The sequence below is a fragment of the Crocodylus siamensis genome, chromosome 10, assembly GCF_052110815.1.
Source record: "Crocodylus siamensis isolate JL-2025a chromosome 10, ASM5211081v1, whole genome shotgun sequence".
NCBI lineage: Eukaryota > Metazoa > Chordata > Crocodylia > Crocodylidae > Crocodylus > Crocodylus siamensis.
This window is the reverse complement of record NC_143404.1, coordinates 20,607,860-20,632,398: the sequence shown is the minus strand read 5'-3', so window position 1 is coordinate 20,632,398 and position 24,539 is coordinate 20,607,860. Positions and strand designations below refer to the sequence as shown.

Below are 24,539 nucleotides of genomic sequence, written 5' to 3'. Positions count from 1 at the left end.
ATGGTGTTACATGTTTCTCTTGCAGTTTAGTCAAACATGGTAGATGGAACATTTTGACCTTGTTCTTAGCTAGCCAGTGTTGCAAAAGCACATTTTGGAACCCAACTTGCCAGGAATCCAAGAAGCTTTAACACTGCTGATAGGGGCGAGGGGTGGAGGGAGAATAGCAGAAATGCTGGATAAAATGAGTTGTAAGCACTCTCCCCTCATCAGCGTACCATTCATAGAAAAAATGTTTTGAGTAAGTATTGGAACTTGTGAAAGAAATTTTCACTTGAGAGAGTACTGTAATTATCTTGGTGACTGTATGTAGTGTAAAGTGCTCAGATGTTGACATCTTGGGTATTATTTTGCCTTGGAGCAATGAGGAAATTATTTTAAAGAAACCCATCAAATTTTGAGGTGCTAGTTAAAGATCTAATATGATGATAATAATAAATAAAGCCTGTGCCAAGAGATGAATGATTTGTTTGCCATTTAATAAGGCAGAGTTCTGTTTGTTTGCTTTTCCTTTATTTCCCTTGTGCCCAAGCGTAGGTTTCTTAACACTTTCAATTATAATATAATTATTATATTTTGACCTAGGGACAGCTTAGGTTTGATGTCCTCTGTATTAAAATAGTAAATATAAAGATTTAGAACACTTGGGTTTTTTTATTCCCCATAAAATTGCTTTCCGTGACTTTTTTTTTTTCTTTTTTATGGGCTCCTCTTTTGCAGACCTGATCCTCCATCAGCTAAAAAGTTAAATGTCAGACAGTTCATAGCCCAGCAGACAGCTCTGTATTCAAAAACAGGCTTAAGTTGGATTTTTTTTTTGTCTGTTCCCAAAACCCTCTGCAGTTTCAAACTTTGCAGTCTTGAAACAGGAGCAGATTCTCCCTTTTCATATTGAAATAGTTTTCTTACAGAATGCACTTGCATCTCCCAGGATGTGCAGCCAAGCTCTCTGCTATGTATAAAAATGCTAATTAATTCTAGCATCTGTTTCTGTAAGATCCTGAACAAATGTTCAATAGCTAGATCAGAGTTAAGCAGATGCAATAGACCCAATTCAAGATGGCTGCAAAAAATGGAGTTACTGGGTTCTAAAGCAGAAAGGAAATGCTTAATCAAAGAAAGTAGATGGATACTTAAATTCAGATAAATTGTTGAGGCCACCCAGTTCCAAAAATAGGCCTGTAGTGTGCTTTGGGGAAGTGCATCAGTGCTTTCAGAATGGGCCCTGCTGCTGCACACAGCTCTACTGATGCCTGAATTCATATTGGGCTCTATTTTAAATCTCTTGTCTTAACTGTATGCTAGTACATTTATTTTGACCATAAGGTTGACGTACTCTCATTTTGGTATCAATAGTTTATAACAAAGAAATGAAAAGGATTTATTAGAAGGAAGGATGTTGGGACTAAAATATAATAACTTTTCTTCTTTCCCACCTCTTGCTACACTCGCTTTGTTCTCCTGCCCTCCCCCCCCCCATCTTAAATGCACTTCCTTTTTGTGGCTAAGTCTGCGTTTCTTTTTCTCTTTGCATTAAAGCATTTATAACCCCTCTCCCAGCCTTATTTGCACTGAAATTACCGGTTGCAGACAGGGTATCAGTTCAGTGGTCTAGCGCAGTGATTTTTAACCTTTTTTCATTTGTGAACCCCTTTGGAAAATTCAAATGAAGGGGCAAAGACACCTTTGAAATTTTAAGTGGGGGTATTCACATGCTTTTGATCATAGTCATCTTTCACAGACCCATTAGACATAGTCTGTCCATCTGCAGGGGTCCGTGGACCAAAGCTTGAAAACCACCAGTGTAGCTGAACCAGTTTTGACAAAGGCAAATGATACTCAGCATTCTTTAAAACTGCTCAAAAACTGCTCATGCTGTTTATAGATATAGTGGGGGGAGAGGATGGGAGGTGACACTTTGTATGTATTTGTCTCAGACTAAGTGTAAGAGACAAATATGAGATGGGACAGAGTGTAAGAGTCAAATATTTAAGTCAATTAAATATTGTGGTAGTACCTACTGTACTAGCCAAGGCTTTGCATCTCATTTTGCTTGGCACTTTTTGAAGAGACCGAATTTAAAAATCTGTATCTAAGTAGGCAAATTGTAAAGAACATTCATCATAAATTAGGGCTATAGAGAAGAGAAGCTTCTTTTGAAATAGTTGCACGACAGATATTACCCAAAGTATAAATTTATCCCTTATGTAAATCTCTAACTCTGATCTGTTCAAGTATTTGAACGTGGTGAAATGGTATTATCCCAATTGAGAGCATCATTGAGGTTTCCAGTACCTGTATCTAGCCAATATTGTCAACTTTCCTCAATGTAACTATCTGCCAATCCTAGTTAATATTTGCTTTTATTGCCGTGAAATGCATGCATGCACATGCACACTTTTCAACTGTCTGTATCAAACACAAAAACTTTGCAAGTTAAAGTTGCTGTTGTTCTGTTGAGTTTCCTTGTCTGTAAGAACTTTTGAAGTCTGATGGTAAGTCCGGTCTAACATTCAGCCTTTCTTGCCTTTCTTTCCTTTCTCTTAATAAATAATTGTTGATTTTCTAGTTCAGCAGGAGGTGCCTTTTCAGTCTTGCAAAGATAAACTGAATAAATGTTTGCCCAAACTTTTCAGGTCAATAATCCTGTCTCTCTTTCTCTTTCTCTCTCTCTCTTTTTAGTATTTAACCTTCCCCTACTTGCCATAGTTCAGCCAGGAAAAGTTTTTTCTTTGCAAGGTAAATCTGTGAATTTTGTGTCCTTTTCAGTATCAACACAAAAGCACCACTAGGCTCTTTCAGATCTTTGTGACCCTAGACTCCGTTTTTTGAATTTCTCAAATTTGGATTTTGAATAAATATATAATTTCCCCCACCCCCAGGCAAATTTGAAGAAAAAGAGGACCGTGTTCCAAAACTGGAGCATCTTAATAACCTCGCTTATCTGTGCAACATGAATGTGGTGCTTAACAAGAAAGACCTGCTCAAGATGGAATTGCTGCTTTTGGAAAGCTTCAACTGGAACTTGTGCCTGCCAACCCCAGCACACTACATAGACTACTACCTCTTTGCCTCTGTGGTTGAGAGTGACCTCCACAATGGCTGGCCCATCACGTCATTGACCAAAGTCAAAGCTTTCATGGAAAAATATGCTTACTACTTCCTTGATTTCTCGGTACAAGGTAATCTCTCAGCCCAACTGAAAAACAGGCCATGCATATCTTTCAGCAGTTGTCTTGGGGCAGAGGCAAAAATCCAAAAGGAGATTAAAGGCCAGGTCTGTGCTACAAAGTTTTGTCAATATGGTTAAAGTTGGCTATGGATGCAGCTTTGCCAAGAAAAGAGGGCTCCTGCTAACTCAGTTTGTGTCATTTGGGAAAGTTACGATTTTTCTCTCAGCATAGATGCTTCTTTTCTGGGCATGTGTTAGGTTAGACCTAGGAGGTGCTGTTGCTGTAGCTGTAGATACCATCATGTGGCCAAGTCCAGAGCTATTTTAAAAAATGGCACAATAGGTGCATCAAAATATCTGCAAAGCAATTTCCCTCCCTGCTGCAGGATACAAACAGACATGGCATTTTTACATTCTTGGGAAAACTGTTGTTTTAAGTAGAGTGAAGTTGAGATGCATTGTATGATGCCCAGTTGAAACCATTTTTGGCTATTTGCTGGAAGCTAGATAATGCACTTGGGTTACATGGAACGGGACAAATCCTAGTGGTTTGGAAAACGATACAGGGCCTTAACTGGCATGGAGTTAGTACTGCTCCACCCTGACTTAGAGACTCATTCTGGGCTTGGGATGCTACTCTGAGACTTGGTATATCAAAATCAAAGTTTGCATTTAGCTTGTTGGTCTAATTTGGTCTAGTCTTCTTGTGTAAGCCAAATAAACAGGCTCCTTATGGTGATGGGCCAGAGCATAATCTTTTTCTTTTTTTTTCTTTTTCTTTTTTCCCCCCTTTAGATCATACTTTTCTCAGCTTTCGTCCGTCTCTGATTGCTGCTGCTTGTGTGTGCGCTTCGCGTATCTGTATGCAGATTTCACCTTCGTGGACTACACAGCTCCAGCTGTTAACAAGTTACTCTTGGGAGCACCTTGCCCAGTGCATCGAAATGATGCTCATGTAAGACTTGAACCGAAGTTACCTACTTCTTACACTCTTGATAAACTTTCCTTTTAGAGTAATACATCTGGTAAGACTCATAAATACTAGTTGGTTCAGCTATAACCATAGCCACATGAGACTTGTACATTTCAAGCCACTTCTGGGGAGGGGACAACTTTCTAGCTATTCAGTGTTGACTGTTTAAAAAAAAAACAAACCCCAAAATGTATTGCACCTTGAAAAATGGTCAGTTTTTCGTGCTGGACAATTAAACTACAGGATGAAATTTTTAATCTACTTCCCCTACAGCTTCAGCAAGGAGCTGTCTTTTTATTATTACAGTTGGCACATGAAGTTGTGCTGTTAAAAAAAAACAAACAAACCAAAAAACCCCCAAACAAACAAACAAAACCCCAACAGGGCCCCAGCCACAGCAGTATGGTAGGGAGACATTCCAGAACAATTATCCCCTTGCGTCCACTGTCATGGTTGTATTTCATCAAGACACTGACCAAGTTTATGTGGATACTCAGCGTCCTGTTAGCAGAAACTGGAGAGGATTAATATTGTTCATTTTGAAGAGCACTTTTTAATTTACAGCATGGGTGTGAGCCAAATGTCATCATTAAGACATGTTTATGGTGCAAAGTGGAAGGGAATGGATGGATCTGTTCCTCAGGTCACACTAAGAAAGGAGAAATATGGATAGTAAGCAAAATTTCATTTAATCTGCTCATGACATTCTACCAGAGGGCCCAGCCCTAAGGCCATGGTAGACTATGCCAGACCTATCCACCTGACTGAAGGCCTGTCTCTACATGTAGTTTGTTCCTGGATGTTTGGACTCTGCATGTTCACACAGAAAGCTCATCAGGAACAACTGCAGATTTAGGCAAGTTCATACTGGAAGCAGAAACAGGTTGGCAAAGGAACGATTTGTGAAAGCCCCTCTAGGATAGATCCTCTCTTTGCACTTTCTTGACCAACCTTTTACTTCTTTTTCTAGCTACTATGAGAATGATGTCCAAGAAACCAGCAATGTGAAAAAGCAAGTCACGCTGCAGCAGCAGCAGCATGTGATGGGAACTCTAAACCACCAAACCACGACTCAGGTCCTGTTTCAGCAGTCTAGCTATCACCCACTTGCCCAGCATTCGACTGCCCTTTCCCAGTTCCAGTCTCCTGTGCAGGATTTGTGCTCTGCTTATCGTGACTCCTTACAGGCTCACAGGCCCAGCAGCTTGCTTTCAGGGAGTGCCAATAGCTCCCTGCATTCTTTCACAGCTCTTCAGGCCAGCCTGCAGCCATCCACACAGTCTCTGCCCATGCAAGCACCAATTGCTATGCAGGTGGCTATAGCAACAGAGCCTAGACACTGTATCTCCATGGCCTATGGCAGTAGCTATTTCAGTGGGCATCACTCGTACACAGCAGGGTGTTTTGACAGATGACCCATGAGAGAAAAAAAGACTGCAGAAATAAAATGGAAAGAATAGGTTCTGATAGTACACAAGCTCAATGTGAATTTGCAGTGTGAAGGAAGAGAATCTCTACACCTGGCTCACTCAGGACATTTGTTTCTTAAAATGTGGGTGCCTTTCTTGCTAGAATTGAGCTGTTGACTTTTGGCTTGTAATAGGAGCCTGAGAAAAATGCACGCAATAACATAAATCACTGCAGGATGTCACTTTGAAAGGAATCTGTGTAAAAATCCTATGAGGGTCTCACCACCTTTGTCTTCCATATAATGGGCTCCAGAGGATCACAAATGCTAAAGACTGTTATTTGGCGTTATAAGTAGGAATGCCTGCAAGGATTCCTGGCCCAATAACAATATTGCTGGAGGATTTTGTTGGAATTTTATTTTATCCAAGTGGATGGTCTCTCTAATGGCAGCCTATACCACTCATAATTGCCACTCACATGAGGTTTGACACTTCAGAGATGAACAGTTCCATTCTGCAGGATCTCTGTGCAGGATATTGCTTTCCCTTCTTGACGTGGAGTGACAGCTCAAGACTCAAACTGAAAAAAAAAAAGACCAGAGGACTATGAAATCATCTTTGCCTTAAAATTGTAGAATTTACGTGTGGTGCTACTCAACAAAACTTCACTCTGCCTTGGTATAAAAACAACTCAATCCTAAAATCACTTTTGAGACTTTAAGATGCTGCTGGTTTATGAGACTGTGTATAGTGGTAATTTGTTTAGTAGAATTGTTTACAAGCTTGTATCAGGGATTTAATGTTACTTGAAGAAAACCCCTTGGAAAAAAATTCTTGAAGGGCTTCACTGTTAAGTATTTTTGGCTTTGTCTTGTGGTCAAAGTAAAGTTGAGGATTGAATATCTTGTGCTAATTGGGGAGGAGAAAGGCAACTGGTTAATGCTAACATGAAGTTAGGGTGAATTGCACCTGTTCAAAGATGGTAAGGCTAGACCGTGACGAGATGTGGTGTGTGTATACTGTTTTGGTGCCAGACAGAATATATATGCCTGGTAAGTTGAAGTTTCTAGTCATCTCTGAAATGAGAAAGATGCCTACTCCCATTTATCCAAAGGCTTGCTTTAAAAAAATACTTTTAAAACTGGAATAGGAATATGCTTTTCTTTGAAAAAATGTGTGTAGGATTTCTGTAGTAATGTGGATGTTTCCAAGAAACATGAAGATTTCTACCAGAGTAGGATGCTTGTCTGATGTGCGACCATTGTTCTCTAGTTGTTGGAAGCCAGTGTTGTTTTTAAAAGGTTCTCAGGCAGCAATACAGATAATGTGCAATATGTTTTTTACTGACCTGTGGCAAATGTTGTTTTTTTCTTTTTCCTTTTTAAATGTCACCTGTCAGTCAGGGCTGTTTTTTAAGTTATGTTTTTAGACAAATGTTTTTAAAGGGTGTGTTTGGGTGGAAGTAAAATGTCCCTCCCAAATGTCCTGCCTTGTTAGTGTGTGTAACTGAGAGGGTCTCACAAAATACATGCTGCAGCTCTTTGTAACCCTGTAAGAGATGTCCTCAGCAGAACAGGTGAGAAGTGTCAAACTTTTTATTTCATTTTATTTGTAAAAATTACAAATCCTAAATGAAGAGGCGATGCCTTATGGAAATTAGTTTAGTAACTTAGAGAATTTAGTTCACTATTTTTCCCTACTCTGCTGGGGGGTTTTGTATTTATGTGAAACTAATTTGCAGATTTTTAGTATATTTTAATGTATGTTGTAATTAATTGGCTCAGCAGGTTGGAAAGAACCACTTAAACATATCAGAAACTTTGTCAGTCCTTACTGTGGATTCCAGCTGTGTTTTCTTAACCCCTATAAAGGAGGTCATGGGTAGCCTTATGTTTTGATAGACTGCACTCACTCCTAGTGAGCATTTCTGCTAGCTTCTTGATGAACACTGTCCAATAAAAAGGCCTACAACTGTACGTGTTAATACACTCTTGCTATGTATTTCATTGTTTTAGTTTACAAGGTGGTAGAGAATGTCTTCTTACACATCACAGGAAGTCAATCCTTGATTAAATGTATTGAGCACTGTAAGCCTCTATAGCACTTTACAGGTCACAAAGAAAGAAGTGCTCTGTCAAATACGGGGTGGCAGAGGAATAAACATGATTTAGGAAATCTACCTAGGAAGGATTGAGGTGATGCTGTGTACTGCAGAGAAAGCAAGGTGCTCTTTCAAGCATTAAAAGTAGCAGAATGAAACAAAGTATTAAATCAATTGGAAAGGATGCAGAAGGATGATGGAAATGGGCTTCAGTAACAGCTTACTGTTCCAAGTAACAACCATTATCTCTTGGACACCCTCTTATACTGTTTATGGGATTTTTAAAGCTGAGTTGGAGAGAATGCATCTGCCCTTTCCTCCTCTTTTATGGTCACTATATTTCTTTAGCCAAGATCTTTCCCTGGGTCCTCCAGGTTGTACTCACTTTGGCCTTGTATGGGGCAAAGACAATAGGAACACACAAATATCTGAAGGGGTGCATAAAGGCTTTTCAGAATGTGTGAATGGAAATCCCACTTCTGTCCCTATTCTGAGAGAATATTTCCTTTCCTATGCCTCTGAATGCCAGCATAAATTCTGCTTCAATTTTCTGACTAATGTGCATTTAAGGCAAAAGTAACTTTTCATCTATGGGTATCATTCTTTTGATGAACATGTTCTTCCTCGAGCTAATTTAAAGTGGTAGAGTTTCAGACCAACCTAACGAGGTTTTAAAACCTGATTCTGTTAATGACACTTAAAAGACCTCAAAAAATACACAGAATGTTGGATGGGTCTTTTAAGTGAATGGATCCAGCTACTTTAAGACAGGCGCTCATTCCATTTACACTTGCCAGACAGTGTATCCAAATACTAAATTTTTTACTAAAGTTGATCAAGTTGTAATTTGCCAGCATGCATAACACTTACAGCCATGAAATCTTCTGTAAATGTAAATTTGGAAGGGTTTTGGGTGCGACTGCAAAGTGATACACTTGGTTCCCAAAATAGGATGTGGCATTGGTCACCTGCTTTGATAACTTTTGCTTTTAACTTTAGAAATTGCTCAGAAGGTGGTGGTGGTGGTCTTGGTGGTGGTGTTTTAAACATTGACAGGTCTGGTGAAGAGCTGCAGCAGTTGCGTGTGAAAGCCTGCCAGTATTCACCCAGCATGGAAGACTGGAATAAGCACTCAAGGTCTTGGCAATCATGTAGAAAAATCAACAAGAATATCACAGAACTGATGTTACAGATAATGGCTGCTCCTCAAACACAGCTTGCTCTCCCTGTTCTAGCCCTGGTCTAAAATTCTGCACAGCTTTTACCTGCTTTATTATTAATCATTCCTTGATCAAAGACAATGTTCATCAAATCCTTAGTGTTGATTTACTAGTGAATACTAAAGGGCCTGTGTCTCACTGGGACCTTTCAAAGAGTGGCATTTCTGCTGACTAGAGACTTTTTAACCATGTGTCTCTAGATCCTGATGAAAATACTGTAGCAGATTCTGACACCTGGTACTTACTGACAGCCTTCCCCTCAGCAAGAGGAAGTATAAATGTTTCACTTGCTGTCAGTTGCCCGTTCAGAACCGCGGTATGCCTTTGAAGCCATTTCTCACTGAAGTTAGAAGACTTCAAGACTGACCACTTGTTAAGTCAGTCTTGAAAAATTCCCTTGCCACCTTACCATAACTCTTCTGACATGTGATTTATTATTACTATTACTGTATGTCACTTCCACAGAATGGGCAGTAGAACATAGTTTGTTCTTGACCTGGGAAAAAACTGGCAATGGCAGTATTACGATACAGTAGAAGACATTGCAGGGAAGAAACATTCATCTCCTCAAACTGGCTATTTTCCCCCCTCTTTTACTGCAGATAATGCTCTTTTATGAGGCTGGAATTTACTGTGGCAGCCACAGCAGGTGTTTAGTGCCAACAGAGTAAAAGAGTGAATGCACCGCAATAAATCCTCAGAAATGTGCCTAATGCCAATGGCAAATTAAACCGCTTTGCAGGTAGGCCAAGTAGATCCATCAACACAGGCAGTTTGATCCATACCCTTTAGGGGGCATGTACTCTGGTTACCTAGAGCTCCGAAAAGTAGGTTTCATTTAGATGCATATGCATTACTTCCTAGGCATTTCTGCCCAGGATAAGCATGTTGGCAATGGGTGAAATTGAAACACTTCTCCAGGCTATGACAAGAAGTATGGTTATTAGGCTGAGGCAAGAAGCTTTGTCAGAGTAGCAATGTTGGTTTAAGGTGTGTTTTATTTTGTGGGTTTGGTTTTTTTTTGGTGCCATTTTTATAACAGCCCTAGCCAAGACGCATTTACGGAGCAAACTAATGCTTTTGCTGGTGCAGCTTATTCTGCTGGGAAACTACTGGTAATATAAATATAATGATATAAGTGCACTTGTAGTACAAGAATTTGCTGGGATACTAAACAGTCTTTTCTAGTTTGGATCTGGCCAAACGTCTTCACAGTTTCCCTTACCCCCCCACCCCCCCAAGCTTTTTATATAACTTTGGCCCAAACTGAGGAACAAACCTATTTCTACGATGGGTAGGCAACCCCCGGGACAGGTGCCAGAGAGTGGCACTCTTAAGGCATTTTGCTTGGCATGCGGATGGTGGGGAAGGGGCTGGGGAAGGGGCTGGGGCTGCACTGCCACAACAAGGATCGGGCCCCTCAGGGCTCCCTCTCCATCTTCTCCTGGCACAGCAACATCTTACACGTTGAGGTTGTGGGTGGTTTTTGGCACTCTGCCCAAAAACGTTCCAACCCCTGCTCTGAGGCTCTGTAGCCTCTGGTGACTTCTCCACAGAAACAGAAACGCAGGGAGCTGGAGTGAAAAGTGCTTGTTCTCCTTGTTCAGAAAAACACAACTCCTGCTATAGCTCTCCAGGTAAAAGTAAGAGAACAGAGGAAGTAGGAAGAGCAAAACAAGGTTGGGGTCTTTGAAATATGTAGGCCCACTGCCTCTGAGGATCTCGTCAAAGTCCTTGCTCCACGGTAGTGTCAAATCTAGTTATGAGATGGGGAACTGGGAATGGAAGAAGTGGTGCATGTACACAACAGAGAACCAACATCTGCACTTACTCGGCTCCACTGCATTTATCCACGTGACTTTCTGCCTCCAGATGGAATGGGAGAACTGAAGTTACACACCTGCCACAATGCACACACGCATTGCTTAGCAACACAGCCTGCACACGTGACTTGGAGCACAGCACCAGCATATGGCTTCCTGCAAATGTATTGTAATGCTGGAACAGAGAACACGCTAATTGCTCTGTCCTTTCAACAACTAGTTGCTGTTGTCCCTGGTTCACTTTCTCTGCTACAATGTTGTCTTTATAATGAAGCGGCTTTTGAGGTGTATAAATGTTAGTTAGTTAGTTAGCCCCATCATACAGAAGCAGAAACCAAGGTCAACATAACTAAAATTATTGTTGGTGTTTGATTGAAATAAAGTTTTATGGGCATGCCTGTCCTTAGCTCAGACTGAAGCATGATCCAGGGTGCTTTTAACTTCTCTGAAGCAAAAGCTTACTGGGTGGGTACAGGCAATGCAGCATGACCTGCTGCGTAGCACTACCGCTGCAGTAGTATTCAGTATAGGTGTTGGAGAGGAGCATGTGTTGTTAACAGTGCCCATCTTACAAACATGAGACTCTTGGAAAGTCTTACAAACATGAGACTTTCTTTCTTGTGTTCTGATTAGACTATTTCCCCACTCTTAAAAAGATCCATAAAAATCAGCCAATTTATATGAGGCTGCCCTATTATCAGAATAATACAGTAAGAAGGAAATGGCTAATCCTGCTGTCCTAGCTATTTTACCTGTCTTTGAGCCTTTGTTGGAAAAGCAGCATATAAATTGCATAAATAAATTGAAACCAGCTTTAATATTCAACATGCTGTGTTAACTGTTGTTCTGCACATATGCAGTTTACTTGCAGTTGCTCTACCAGCTGTTTTAAGCAATCACTTAAGAACGGCAGGAACTCTCGAAATGAAAACATTCGGGGTTTGCCAAATTCCTTATGAGGGAATTTGCTAGTTGTCTGGGATCAGAATTAAGACTGGAGGCTGAGATGGCAGCTACATGACTGTGGGTAAGCATCACTGTACTTCTGTGTTTCAGCTTCCTCATCTGTAAAATGGAGATGGATATTAACCAGCCTTTGGGAACCACATTTGTATCAAGCACCTGCTGAGCACTGTAGTCCTCTGTCAGGGCTAGAACAAGTCATTTAAACTTTGAGTGAGCTTGAAATTCTCAGTACTTGAGCTCAGTTTCTTTGAGTGATTTAAATTTTAGCTTTCAGAACGCAGCCAAAATCTGAATCCTACAGCTATTAGCACAGAGCAACAGGTACTTGGAAAAATGGGCAGTATTCAGAACCGAGATGTCATCCAAACAAAGTATCGTTTCCTGGTTAGTTTTTCCCCTCTACACACTTTGGTCTGTGGTCTGCATGACTGTTTCCTGAAAACATCACATTAATATTTTTTCAATAATTTGAACTTTCACAATCCTAATAAAACTTGAACATTAAAAGGTGAAAAGATCATTTAATGGAGCTAGTGAATACAGAGGTTATCTCTATCTGTTCAGTTGGATAGGAGAAACATGGTGCAGAAACAAAATAAAATTGGTGTGTTTTTATTTCCTTTGCCATGGTTGTAAATTATACATTTCCTGCTCAATTTATATTTCCCATGGTACCATTCTCATTCTAAAATGTGCTGTGTTGAGTGGAATTATTACTTTGTTTCTTGACCATAATCCACATTTGTCCAACCCCAAAACCCTTCCAAATTTACATTTACAGATTGAACTTTTCATGAAAACCTGATGGCATGTTGATCCTACGAATACCTGTCTGTGCGAAGGTATTCACACAGATAGCCTGTGTGAAGTGGACAATTTGGAGGAACAGTGATTTGATTTGGAGATATGGCTATGGTTCACGCTGGGCGGAAGGGGGCAAGCACCATCAGGCCATGTTCCCCACCCCTACTGGTTCTGTGGCAGCAGTGTGCGCCCCTGCACCCCGCACCGGCTGGGCAAGCAGCAGCAAGCACCCTCTCACGCTGGCTGGGCAAGTGGCAGGGCAGAGCCCCTGCTCACTGACAGCGCTGAGCTGATGCGGGTGTGGCAGCACTGGGAGCGGGGGCCCTGCCCTGCTGCCACTTGCCCAGCCAATGTGGGGGGACAGGAGCTTCTGCTGCTTCCCCAGCTGGCGCAGGGAGGCATGGGTTGTAGGCGTGGCAGTGCTACCACCTGCCCCCTTCTGTCTGGAGCAAGCTGCACCCGCATCCCCTCCTGCTCCCCCTTCCCCGCTCCAGCAGGGCATAGCCCCTACTCCAAGTGCTACTGCACTTGCATTCCCCGCCCCCCCCCCCAGTCCTCCACCCCCCCCACCCTGACTGGGCAGCTTGTCCCAGCCTCAACCCCAATCCTTCCCTCCCAGACACCTCTTCCCACCCTCCTCTGCCTACAACAGACTTACCAGCTGGAGGCAGCTGTGTCCAGCATGGTGAGGACTGCTGCCTGTTTAGTCTATGGCCAAATCTCTGAATCAGCCAAATCTTTTTCGAATCAATTTGGAGTCTTCCGATTCAATTTTGAGATTTTAATTGGTCTCCTGATTCAATTCGGATTCAGAGATTTGGTTGCCGGATCAGGCCAAATCTCTTCTGAATTAAATCAGCTACCGAAGCTTTAAACAGCCCTGCTATCTCTGTCTTCTGTTTATCTGCAGCTGTATTCCCATGGTATGTTTCTAAGTCTAAGATACACAGTACTGTTTGTGGATCACTGTTTTATTGTAACACTAGGAGGTTTCTTTTCTTCTGCTAAAGCTTCAATATTTTTTTTAGAACTGGAGATTTCTAGGGTGGCTTAGCAACTGAAGTGAAGTCATCTCCTATCTGCAAATTAATAGCTAGTTGATAGTGAAACATGTAAAAACTAGAATCGTGATTCATGGTCTGGCAGAGGACTTTCCACAGGGGCTTACAGCAGTTTTTCAAGTTTTCAGACTGCAGTCTGTGAAGTTAAGTAACAGTTTTTGCAGCTGGCAAAGTGTCTCAGTGCATGCTCCAGGAGACCTGTTCTGGAGGGCTGACCCCCTCAGCCTTGGGATACTGTGATTTACTTCCCTACTGTTGACAGACTCCTGCTCAGAAACTGATGAGCTGCTTTGAAAAACTGAGCCAGTAGATTGGGTGGGGAGAAAGGTGATATGGTAGGAGCATTTTTGTTGAGAATGGGAAGGAAAAAATAAAAAAACCCAATACCATGCCATTCAACCAGATGAACAAGGAAGCTGAATTTCAACAGAATTTCATTAGCTCAACAAATGTATTTGTTGCAAGAAACAAAAGGAAGTTCCAGGTACACGGCTTTTAGATCAGAGTTATTTTATCTGATTTAAGGTTCAATATTACCCTTTGTAATTGGCTCCTTTAGCCTTAGAAATCAAATACACTTATGGTTTTAAGCCAGCTGCAGCTTGTGCCACACAAACCTATGGCTCTTTTGAAGGTTGTGTTGTTGTGATGGACTTTGTGTAAAACCTCCATTACAGGTGGTGGTTTTACTCTTGTTTAGAATAAAAATAAGAAATGGTGAAGCCACCATTTTTGGAACAAGCTGAAGCAGTATGCGCCTTGATAGTTCCTATTAAGTTACATACCAAAGCAAGTTAGAAATCGAATGTTGGGTGTGAAGAGACATTTTTTGACTGCATGAACAGGAGCAGGGAGGTAGGGGACTTTGTAAATAAACAGGATTGCATCAAAATACCTAAACCCACCAATTTCTCCTTCTGTCAACAAGAGAACAATTTACAAGACCTCCCACCCGACCCCCAGATATTGATTACCTGCTTGGGTCAAAAGGGGTAAGAATAGTCACAGCAGCAATGTTATGAGACTCACTGTTATAGCACATAATAAAAGTGCCCTTTTAGTGGAGAGAGTATTGAAAACTATGAATAAATTAGCTTACTCTTGATGCAGGAATCCTAAACTTTTGCTTTGCATCCAGAACCAAAGTAAAGCTTAAGGGTTTGTTTTGCCATTGTGCCTGCCTTGAGCAGGACAGTGCCTTTCACTCATTACGGAGGTGGCGAGTGGGGGAAGAGCGGGCAGGGGACAGATAAAGCTAACTAGATGGCTGAATGCTGTGCATGAGATGCTTCCTGAAAGGATTAGCCTGCAACCAGTCACTAAGTGTGAGATTGGTTTGGTTTTTTTTCCCCTCCCCCACAAGTCTTGTTCACTTGGTAAAGAGTATATACAGGAACCTTCTGGCTCATATGTGGAAGATAAAACATTAACATGGAAACAACTGAACTTTCAAAACTACCACTTATGAAGCAAAATCAATCCCTCATGTTTGTAATACAGACATAAAGACAGAGTTCCTAAAACATGCTTTATTGATTATTTTGTTGCTCAATTCTCACTGCACTGGAAAACTGGCTCTTCTGCATTAAGCTATCTTTTTGCTGATTCTTTTGTAGGTTACACCGGCAGCAACAGAAATCTGGAATAAAGAACAAGCAAAAATTTTGGTTGAATACAGTAACTCAAAGTTTGCTGTGATTAAAACATTTGTTAGCCCCCATTTTGCTGCAAAATGTGATCTTTTCATAAAAGGTCCAATAGACTAAAATGCTTCACTCCAGAATGCTCTAGTCTAAAATACACTGTGCAAAGACATTTCTGATAACTGCTGCTTCGAGCTATCAATTTCTATGATGTGTGGCAGTACTTCCAAGGAGTGATTATGGTTCTAGTTCAGCAAAGTGGCTAAGAATACCCTTAACTTTAATTACATGAACTGTTTCCACTGAAGTTAATTGAGAATTATTATAGCCTTACATATCGTTGGGCAAGTGATAATTTAAACATTTTTCAAAGTGTCCATCATAGGGGCTTTTTTTTTTTTTATTTCAACTCCTGAAGAGTATCTAACTCGTACCTAACTGCATGCAGTTCAATAAGACCATGTCTACAATGTGACACTGGCATAAAGCACTAGGAAGCACTGGCATAAAAACACTTCCCACTGTTCAGGCTGGAGGCTGGAAGTAGAAGAGGAATCAGGGAAAATCCTGGTCATACCCAGTTCATGCTCTCTTTCAGCATTCACTCTCTGCCTCGGTGTGACAGGATACTGACCCTATAGTCTGACCCAGTAAATGGCAGTTCCATTCTTGTATGTTTTACATGTGTGCTCCTCTATGCATACTGAATGCTGAAAAAAAGTAATGTAGGAAATTCTGGGTATGCAGCTAGTGCTGCTTTAATGGTGGTTACGTTAACAGTGGTTTGGCATTTCGTGTATAGAGAATAGAAGTAGGCAGCCTGAGTTGTCACAGTGGCAAACATTAAATTCAATGTACACCTTCCATAAAAATAAATCAAGGAAGACTGCACAGCTTGGGAACACTGGCCAGCTAGATTTATATTTTGTATTTCACATGGCTACAGGTACCTCTACTGACATTTTACATATTGCCCATTAAAAAGTTAATTTATTTTTTGAATTTTAGGTGGAACAATAGAATTATACTCCTTACAACCTCAATGCAACATTTATGATGCCAAGGCTGCAGGAAAGAGCTGTTTAAAAATTCTGCTTTCTGTAAAGAGGTTTTTTTAAATTAAAACTTAACAAAAACATTTCTTTCGGTCCTTAGGCTTTGTCCCTTAAGAAGTTTCTTAGAGCTTATCAAGAAGATGTTTAGCAACTTACCTCAACTAGCTTTCCTCCGGCTATCTCTGCAGTATGGTGATAGTTGGGGAAATCTACCACCACTTTGCCATTTTCCATTTTAACTGTTGCCTATAAGAATGTGCAAGGACAGCCCCATGAACAGAGGTAATGATAGGTATTTATCATACACAATATAACTGAAACAGTCTTTAGACAAGATACTTATAAATCCATATGCTACCGATACAGCTGTTGTATGTAATCTGGTATGTGAACACTATCAGAAACATATTGCTTTAGCTCTTTGACTGGACCAGTTAAGATAAAATTTAGCTAATAGTAGTAGCAAGTTTCCTATCTTCTCTGTGGGTCAGCCACTGAAGGAGAAATAATATTAATTTACATATCCAAAAATGGCTAGGCTGAAGAGCAACTTCAGCAAGGCTTTCGATATGATCTCCCACAGCATTCTTGCAAGCGCGCTATGGGTTGGAAGAATGAACTATAAAGCAGATAGAAAATTGGCTGGATCCTTGGGCTCAACAGATAGTGATCAATGGCTTGATGTCTAGTTAGCAGCCAGTATTGAGTGGAGTGCCCCAAGGGTTGCTCCTGGGGCAGGTTTTGTTCAATGTCTTCATTAATAATCTGGAAGATGAGCTAGATTGCACCCCCAGCAAGTCTGTAGATGACACCAAGCTGTGGGGAGCAGTAGATAATGCGGGAGGGTAGGGCTAGAATCCAGAGTGAACTAGACAAAATGAATGATTGGGCCAAAAGAAACCTCAGGTTCAACAAGGAGAAGTGCAAAGTCCTGTACTTAGGATGGAACAATCCCATGCACTGGTACAGACTGGAGGCTGACTGGCTGGGCAGCAGCTCTGCAACAAAGGACCCGGGGGTTACAGTAGACAAGCTGAATATAAGTCAGTAGTGTGCCTTCCTTGCCAAGATGGCTAGCAGCATACTGGGCTGCACTGGTAGGAACATTGCCAGCAGATCTAGGGAAGTGATTATTTCCCTCTTTGCAGTGGTGAGGCCACATCTCAACTGCAGAAAGGATGTGGACAAGTTGGAGAGAGTCCAGCATTTAATGGAAATAGTTAAGGGGCTGGGGCACATGAATTATGAGGAGAGGCTAAGGGAAATAGGCTTATTTAGTATGCAAAAGAGAAGAAAAGACTGAAGGGAGATTCGACAGCAGTCTTTAGCTACCTGCAGGGTGGTTCCAAAGAGGATGGAGCAAGACTGTTTTCAGTGGTGACAGATGATAGTACAAGGAGAAATGGTCTCAAGTTGCAGCAAGAGAAGTTTAGGTTGGATACTAGAAAAAACTCTCTCACTAGGATATTAGGAAAAACTCTCTCATTTGGAGAGTGGTGAACCACTGGAACAGATTACCTAGAAATATAGTGGAAGCTCCATTCTTGTAGGTTTTTAAGGCCCTGTTTGACAAAGCTTCTGCTGGAATGACCTAGTTGGGGTTGGTCCTGCTCTGAGCAGGGGGTTGGACTAGGTGACCTCCTGAGGTCCCTTCCACCCCAATTTCCCATGCTGTACTAAATAGTGTGACTACAGCTTGAAGAGACTGATTTTATCTAGCTTTAAGCTACTGTATTTACTTGATTCTAAAATGAGGTTTTTCTCCTCATTTAATAGGGGGGAGCCCTTTGTCTTAGAATCACTTATGACAATGATCGAGGGCAGGTGTCTGCTGAGGTTTGGGTTCCAGCCCCTACCTGGCCTGCCACCTGTGCACTCCATCAGCTTAAAAGCAATGTCTGTATCCAAACTCTAAATGAAAGAAGATGCTAGATTACTGATGAAACAGTGTTAAACCAAAGGACTACAGCTATTTACCTTGAACTTTTTACCACCCATTGTCTCCATTTCTGATTCTTTGCCAATGGTGAATTTGTTGGTCATGGACTGGCCTCCTGGATAATGTTGAGACCAAGTGAATTCTTCTCCATTCTGTACCACTTCAGTGACTATCTTGAATTTTCTTCCCTTTTCAATGACATCACTGGGGAGACCTTAGACAATAAAAACATATACATCTTTTTAAGCTAATATTCTAAGAAACATTTATTTTCAAATGTAAGCAAAGCAATGGTGTACATTGCATGTGTGCATATGCTAACTCTAAAATACTGATGTCAGAGGGCATAAACCAAAACTTTTTTTTGCAATGGTGTCAAAGTTCAGAGATCAAAATATTGATCACCTGGAAGTCCTGAGATGACATTGCTGTAGCTACATTTGATACAGTTCAAGAGCTCTCATTGTTTCCTTGGAAAGTGCCCATGTCTAAGGAAAACACTCACCTTTTTTTCTCTGCCCAGACAGCATGCAGTTACATGAAATTACGTATATACAAGTATAGGTTTCTGTGCTGTGTAAATCCAAATAACTTTAATTTCTATTTCCAGATGCCATTTAGAGGGATGAACACAAGCACATAACTCAACGTAATGACCTTCGCGGGTTCAAGTTCTAATGCTTGCCCAGGCCTCCTCCTCTTAGAAGTGCTACAACTCTACTATGTTTATAAAAGTCTGATGCTGTAGGAGACAGTCCTAAGTTTGGATATGTACACTGTTGTACTTGTGCAGGAACTAACCAAAAATTGAAAATCTGATTCCATAATATATTGTATCACAAATGTATTGGGGCCTTATTCTGTTGCAGCTGGAAGGAATGTTACCTAATGTGGGAGCAGAAGTGAACAAAGGTGAATAATGTACACACAGCATTATTCTGCACTGGAATCATTTTCTTATATGTGGTTTCCCAGGAAGTATAACTCATTTGCTAATGAGAGGCTGATCCATGAAGAGCTGATTATTACAACAACTACTGAGCAATTTCCATTGACCTGAGCACTTTGTAGGAAGAAGCCTCTGACCCTTTTATCATTAATCTAATTCATGAAGACTTATTAAAAAAATCTCCAGAATATACTCACCAATGCGCTTCATAAAGTCATCATAATTCTCTTCACTTTCCACTTCATATTTGCCTGTGAAAGCCATGTTGCCTTTTGAGAGCTAAACGAGTAAAGGAGCAGCTACTGGGATGAAGGCCAGATGGATGGAAACAGGATCAAAGCCATTGGTTTTATAAACCTCCCAAGCTGTTCATCCCTCCTCCTGATCATTCCACCATCACCACACCCTCTGAAACTTCCTTTTATGGTCCAAGTACATGAGTCACTAACATAGGTGTTGTTGACCCTCACTGAAGTGCCTGGTCCTTGTTTTATAGTGCAATTGAGAAATACTTTAAAGGAGTCCAAGATGAGTATTGGGTATTAAAATTTAAAAAAGAATCAGTTAATTAGTTCTTTTAAAGGATAAGAGTTGTGTCATAGATGTGATGATATATTAGTAACATTTCTCTGTAAGAAAGAAGATACAGAAAAGATCCAAAGTTCTCGCCTGGTATAAGCAGGCTTGTACCCATGCAAGGGTTGCAAGGATGTGAAATATTGATGAAAACACGGGATTGGGCATTAGGACACACAGATGTCTTATGTGTGGCTCTGCCATGATCTTGTGAGACTCACTGGGTTTTCCTTCTTTGATGAATACGGATAAAAAATCTAAAGTGTTGAGGATCCCCCAGATAAAATACGGTGGATCAGTGTAAAGCATTATTTTCATATGTTATCCTATTTCAACCCAGAGGTAATTAATGTTTCATATTATGGTTAGCAAATATTCATAAACACCACAAAATGTACATCTGTCCTGGAAAAGGGAAACCATTCACTTTGGGCCACAACCTAAAAGTGGGTTGCAAGAAATATGAAAGGGTAGTGAATACATTTTAAAAATGGATCAACAAACTTAAAAAATGGATTCTCCTTTAAAGGAGAAAAATGTGGGAAACTGTGGTTTTTCCCTTGCAAGTTGGCAGAGTTCCACCTTCAAGGGGCTGCTTGGGGTTCCCCCTGCCCCACGTCCCCTCCACCCCGCACACTGAGGAGCTGGGAGCGGGGGACAGAGGGTGGGGAGTGAAGGGCACCGGGTTGAGACTGGACATTGATGTTTATAAATGGGTCCTAGTAGAAAAAAGGTTGAGAACTGCTAGTTTAGAGTTCACAGAAAAGGTGTCTCTGTCTTAGAAGTAAATTGTCATACAGACATAGCAGCTAATGTAAATCAACATGGCTGCAGCACCTGAGGATCTGGCCCAGCAGTTTGTCTTCCACACCAAATTGCTAGTTGTTCAGTGGGAGCAGTCTCAGAATAAATCATGTGAGACCAAACCTAATTTACAGATCTGTGTGTTTATGGTAACATTTGAAGAAAAATACAGCAAGCAGTAAATAAACAGCATGTACTCAGCATGAGGGATTTTGTAGGAAGATGATCAAAATATTCTTGTGCTATAAGATGTAAAGGAGACTTCATTTTTCTGTATTTCTTAAATACCAAAAATTAATCCCACGTGCTAATATAAGACTGTATCTGCTTCGTTCACAGGTCAGAGAAAGAAGTGTAACTAAGTGGGTTAATTAAGAGATATAAGAAACAAAGTTTCAGTCAAGTCCATCACTCCCCCATGCTGAGTAATCACAGGAAACAAATTATGCTGGATACAATTATTTAATTTTAATTAATAGATAATCCACACTCACTAGGAGAGAAAAACAAAGACCTAAACTCCCTTCCAGTACCTGCTGAGAGAAAATCTCATTATACTCCAAATCTTTTAGTGTTACAATCCTGCATAATTTAAAAGAGAAGAAGTCTCTAAGATTGAACACCTACACCCATGTATACTTGGAAATACCACTTGACTGCAGGTGAAAATGCATTTAAGGAACTGTCTATTTGGTAGACCCAGGCCTATGAACCTACATACCCTTGTTGGACGTTGTGCGACAAAGGAAACTGCAATGGTTTGGACGCATCATGAGAAGACTGGGCACCCCTGCCAACACCATAATGCAGGGTGCAGTGGAGAGAAAGAAAAAGAAGTAGACCCAAGAAGAGCTGGGGAACCAATATTAAGGACTGGAAGGAGCTTCAGCTGACACCATGTGCAAAGCTAACTGAACACAGGGCAGAGTGGAAGAGTGTTGTTACAGCATCTAAGGTGCCCCGATGGTATAAGTGATCTCGGGACTGACTTGACTACTGGGTATAGGTGGGGATTAAGAGTTACGGACATTGGACTGCACTCCTAATTCACTTAGTTTCTTTAGGTGACGGTGTGTTAAACAGACAAACAGCAAAGCCAAACCCCCACAACCCTTAACTATAAAGTAAACAAATTATTATTGAATCTTAGTCCTGTAGACTCTGTTGGGACATTCTAAGCATTCAGTCCTGAAACAGCTTGTCTCACAGCTGGGAAGATTTATCTCCTATGGGCAAAGAAAAGGGATTGGCCAGCATTTCATCCAGGATAATGCTGCTGTAAAGAGAATATTCTACCCACAGGGTATGGTCATCTCCCAGAATATTAGAGTACATGTTGCAATTTGAAATACCCACTAGCCAGGGATGCACTTAATCCTCCTTTTCAGTCATGGGAATGTGCCTTCTCTTTCCTCCTCATTCACAGTGAGAAACAGTTCTTTAGAGATTTCAAAATATGTTTTCCATTGTGCACTGCATCAGCACAAACACCTTTGAACGTTTTTCATGGCTGGGGAAAAGGAGACCACAGCATAACCAATAATTGGGTGGCTGGGGAATTCTTGTGGGATGAGGCAATTATGAATCTGGAAGAGTAGAAATTAGAGCTGGGTCTCCCAGGTATGTGTCCATCCTACCAGGTGATTCTCTCTCACCTTCCTTCTCTGTCTCCTGTCTCCCCCCTGCCCAACCTCATTTTTCTTGAAGTTATTATGACTGAAACTTTACTTGAAAGTTTTATTTTTGACAAATTGCAATTTTCTGGCCAAAAAATGATCTACAATTCCCAACCAGCATGATATGAGATCACTATTGTCACTAAAAAAGAGGATTTTGTCTCAACCTTTTTAGTTAGAAACTTAAGGTCATGCTTGGTTTTTTTACTTACCTACTTCAACACCTGATATCTCTCAGAGACAGTAACTTTACACGGATTTATAGCAATGGAAGGTATCAAACTTTTAGACAGAAATGTGACTTTTTAGGTTGACAATATCCTTTTTAAAACTTTGCTTTTGGTCTGTATTCCTGCCAGTAAAAGAATTTTGTGGAACGCATTCAGAAATAAATGTGAGAGGGGCATACACAAAGTAAAGTAAATGGAAAAAAGTTCAAACAAATGCTTTGGGATTCCCTTCCACCAATATCAGGTCAGCTTTAAATTGCACCATGCTGTGCAGTTGCTGACTAGCTCCTACTAAAGTCTGACATTACAAAAGCCATGCCATCTGAATGTAATAAAAAGTATGTCTCTGTATGAGAAAGTGAAGGCAATCATGTATCTTTCCTTAATGAGTGTTCTCCACGTTCTGTGATTAGCCTTAAAAAACACGAAGACGTGCATAATTGTACATTTCTGTGTTATTTGTACTGGCACAAAATTTGAGAACTAGGAAACTCCTTCTGTTTCTTAAAGGAGCTGCCCTTGCCTGCAGTAGTAGTGTAGTAGTAAGTAAATCTGTAAAAAGGCTGTAGGCCTTTGCTGTCCCATTCCATTGCAGCTTCATTCAAACATCTTGGGTACATCTACATGTGAAATTAATTCAAAGAAATAAATTCCAGCGCAGCATGTTGAGCCAGACTGGAACAGCCCTGGCTGGCAGGGGGCCCAGGGGGTCAGGTTGCCAGCCCAGGGCTGCTCTGACCCAGCTCAATATGATACAGAGAGGCTGGCTGGGACACAAAGGTGCTATGGTGTGGGGCTAGCCAGCAGGCAGCCAGCTCCATCAGCATCTACACCCGTGTTGTTGCAGAGTACTTTACTCCACCACAGGACAGTACTTGTTTATACAGGTATAAATTATTATATGTATTATTATACATACAAGTACTAGCCTGCAGTGAAGTAAATTAATTTACTCTGACCTAATGGTATTGCACATGTAGACACTGACGTTTTACTGTGGAGCTAATTAGCCAGTAAATGTCTCATGTAGACCCATCCTCTTAGTCTTATCCAGTTAAACTATATCATTGTAAGATCTGTTTCTTGCAGTAATAATAGTCCATCATTTATATCTTATTTGTGAGCGCTTAGTTAAGCTTTTGTCTTCACCTGTCTGTTGTATGTGCACTCTTGTGACTAATTAAAAGTAATAATTGATCAGGAGTTGCATCTCTCTTCTTCAGGTTTGACCTTCAAAATATAACTAATGACATCAGCCCCAGGCTAACTTCTACAGTATCAGAGCAGAGCATTTAAGGCCTCTGTCTTGCACTGGGCCCTGCATGTTCTAGATGGAAACCTCACCTGCATAAGGCAGTGGAGAAGGTAAATGAACTCGAGCCATGAACTTTCCCAGTTTGCACAGAACTTACAAAGGCAATCTCCCTGGTGTAGTAATATAGTACGAAGAACCTTGAAAATCAGATCAGTTGATAGATAAAGAAAAGCACCGTGGCATTAGGAGACAGTTGGGAAAGAGATAAGTAGATTACGTGCAGATACATGACTTCCTTATGTAGCTATCTCTGCAGGAATCAAATTACAGCAATCACTTGCTACAACTCTTGGCATGCTAAAGCAAAAAGATAATATCTGCGCAAGTTTACAAGGCTTAGGGCTTGTGTGTGTGAGGAGGTTAACACACAGTTTGTGAGGATGCAAATGTACACTGGTCCACTACTTCATGCTGTCTCAGCTATGTGGACCCCTTAGTTGTCTTTCCAAGTGGAGTAAGTTACCTTTCACATAAGTGAGTGGCATTAACAGACTCAGCATAAAGACTAGCCAGTGCACTGCAAATTCACATCCTAGATTCTGCACACTAACATTTCAGTGTATATATGCCCCTGATGGAATTGCGTTGCTGTGTTCCTGAGTTTTTTTGTTATTGCTACACATCTCTGGTCACTTTTGAAGAGTATTTGCAAATTAAGCATTTTGTAAAGTAATCTCCCAAGACCATCCAAGTTGCTACTGCTCTGGTTTCAGTGAAGCTGTTCTCTGTACCCAACAGTGTTAGATTTTGACAGTTCAAAGTGCTCTTGATTTCCATGCCTCTGCAGAAAGGGAAGCGGAATTTGAATGCTACATTAGCTCCA

The 24,539-nt window shown here is 40.9% G+C and overlaps 2 protein-coding genes across 4 annotated transcripts in view; one reads left to right on the top strand and one right to left on the bottom strand.

The window, feature by feature from the left end:
* CCNJL (cyclin J like) overlaps window positions 1-8,504 on the top strand; it is a 49,403-nt gene extending 40,899 nt beyond the window's left edge. Inside the window, exons 4-6 of the mRNA XM_090020702.1 lie at window positions 2,883-3,182; window positions 3,968-4,127; window positions 5,116-8,504. Coding sequence (XP_089876828.1) covers window positions 2,883-3,182; window positions 3,968-4,127; window positions 5,116-5,560 — 905 coding nt within the window. The 3' untranslated portion in view covers window positions 5,561-8,504. The remainder of the gene's footprint in view (window positions 1-2,882; window positions 3,183-3,967; window positions 4,128-5,115) is intronic.
* Window positions 8,505-14,864: 6,360 nt separating this feature from the next.
* Window positions 14,865-24,539, bottom strand: part of FABP6 (fatty acid binding protein 6) — a 63,888-nt gene continuing 54,213 nt past the window's right edge. For 2 of the 3 annotated variants that reach the window (XM_090020706.1, XM_090020705.1), the window contains 3 exons: window positions 18,205-18,380; window positions 16,384-16,473; window positions 14,865-15,168 (listed from right to left, as the gene is read on the bottom strand). In XM_090020706.1, the coding sequence (XP_089876832.1) occupies window positions 15,115-15,168; window positions 16,384-16,473; window positions 18,205-18,380 (320 nt within the window). In that variant the 3' untranslated portion in view covers window positions 14,865-15,114. Of the gene's footprint in view, window positions 15,169-16,383; window positions 16,474-18,204; window positions 18,381-19,312; window positions 19,383-24,539 lie in introns of those variants that run through there. The other variant, XM_090020707.1, reaches the window with a different exon arrangement.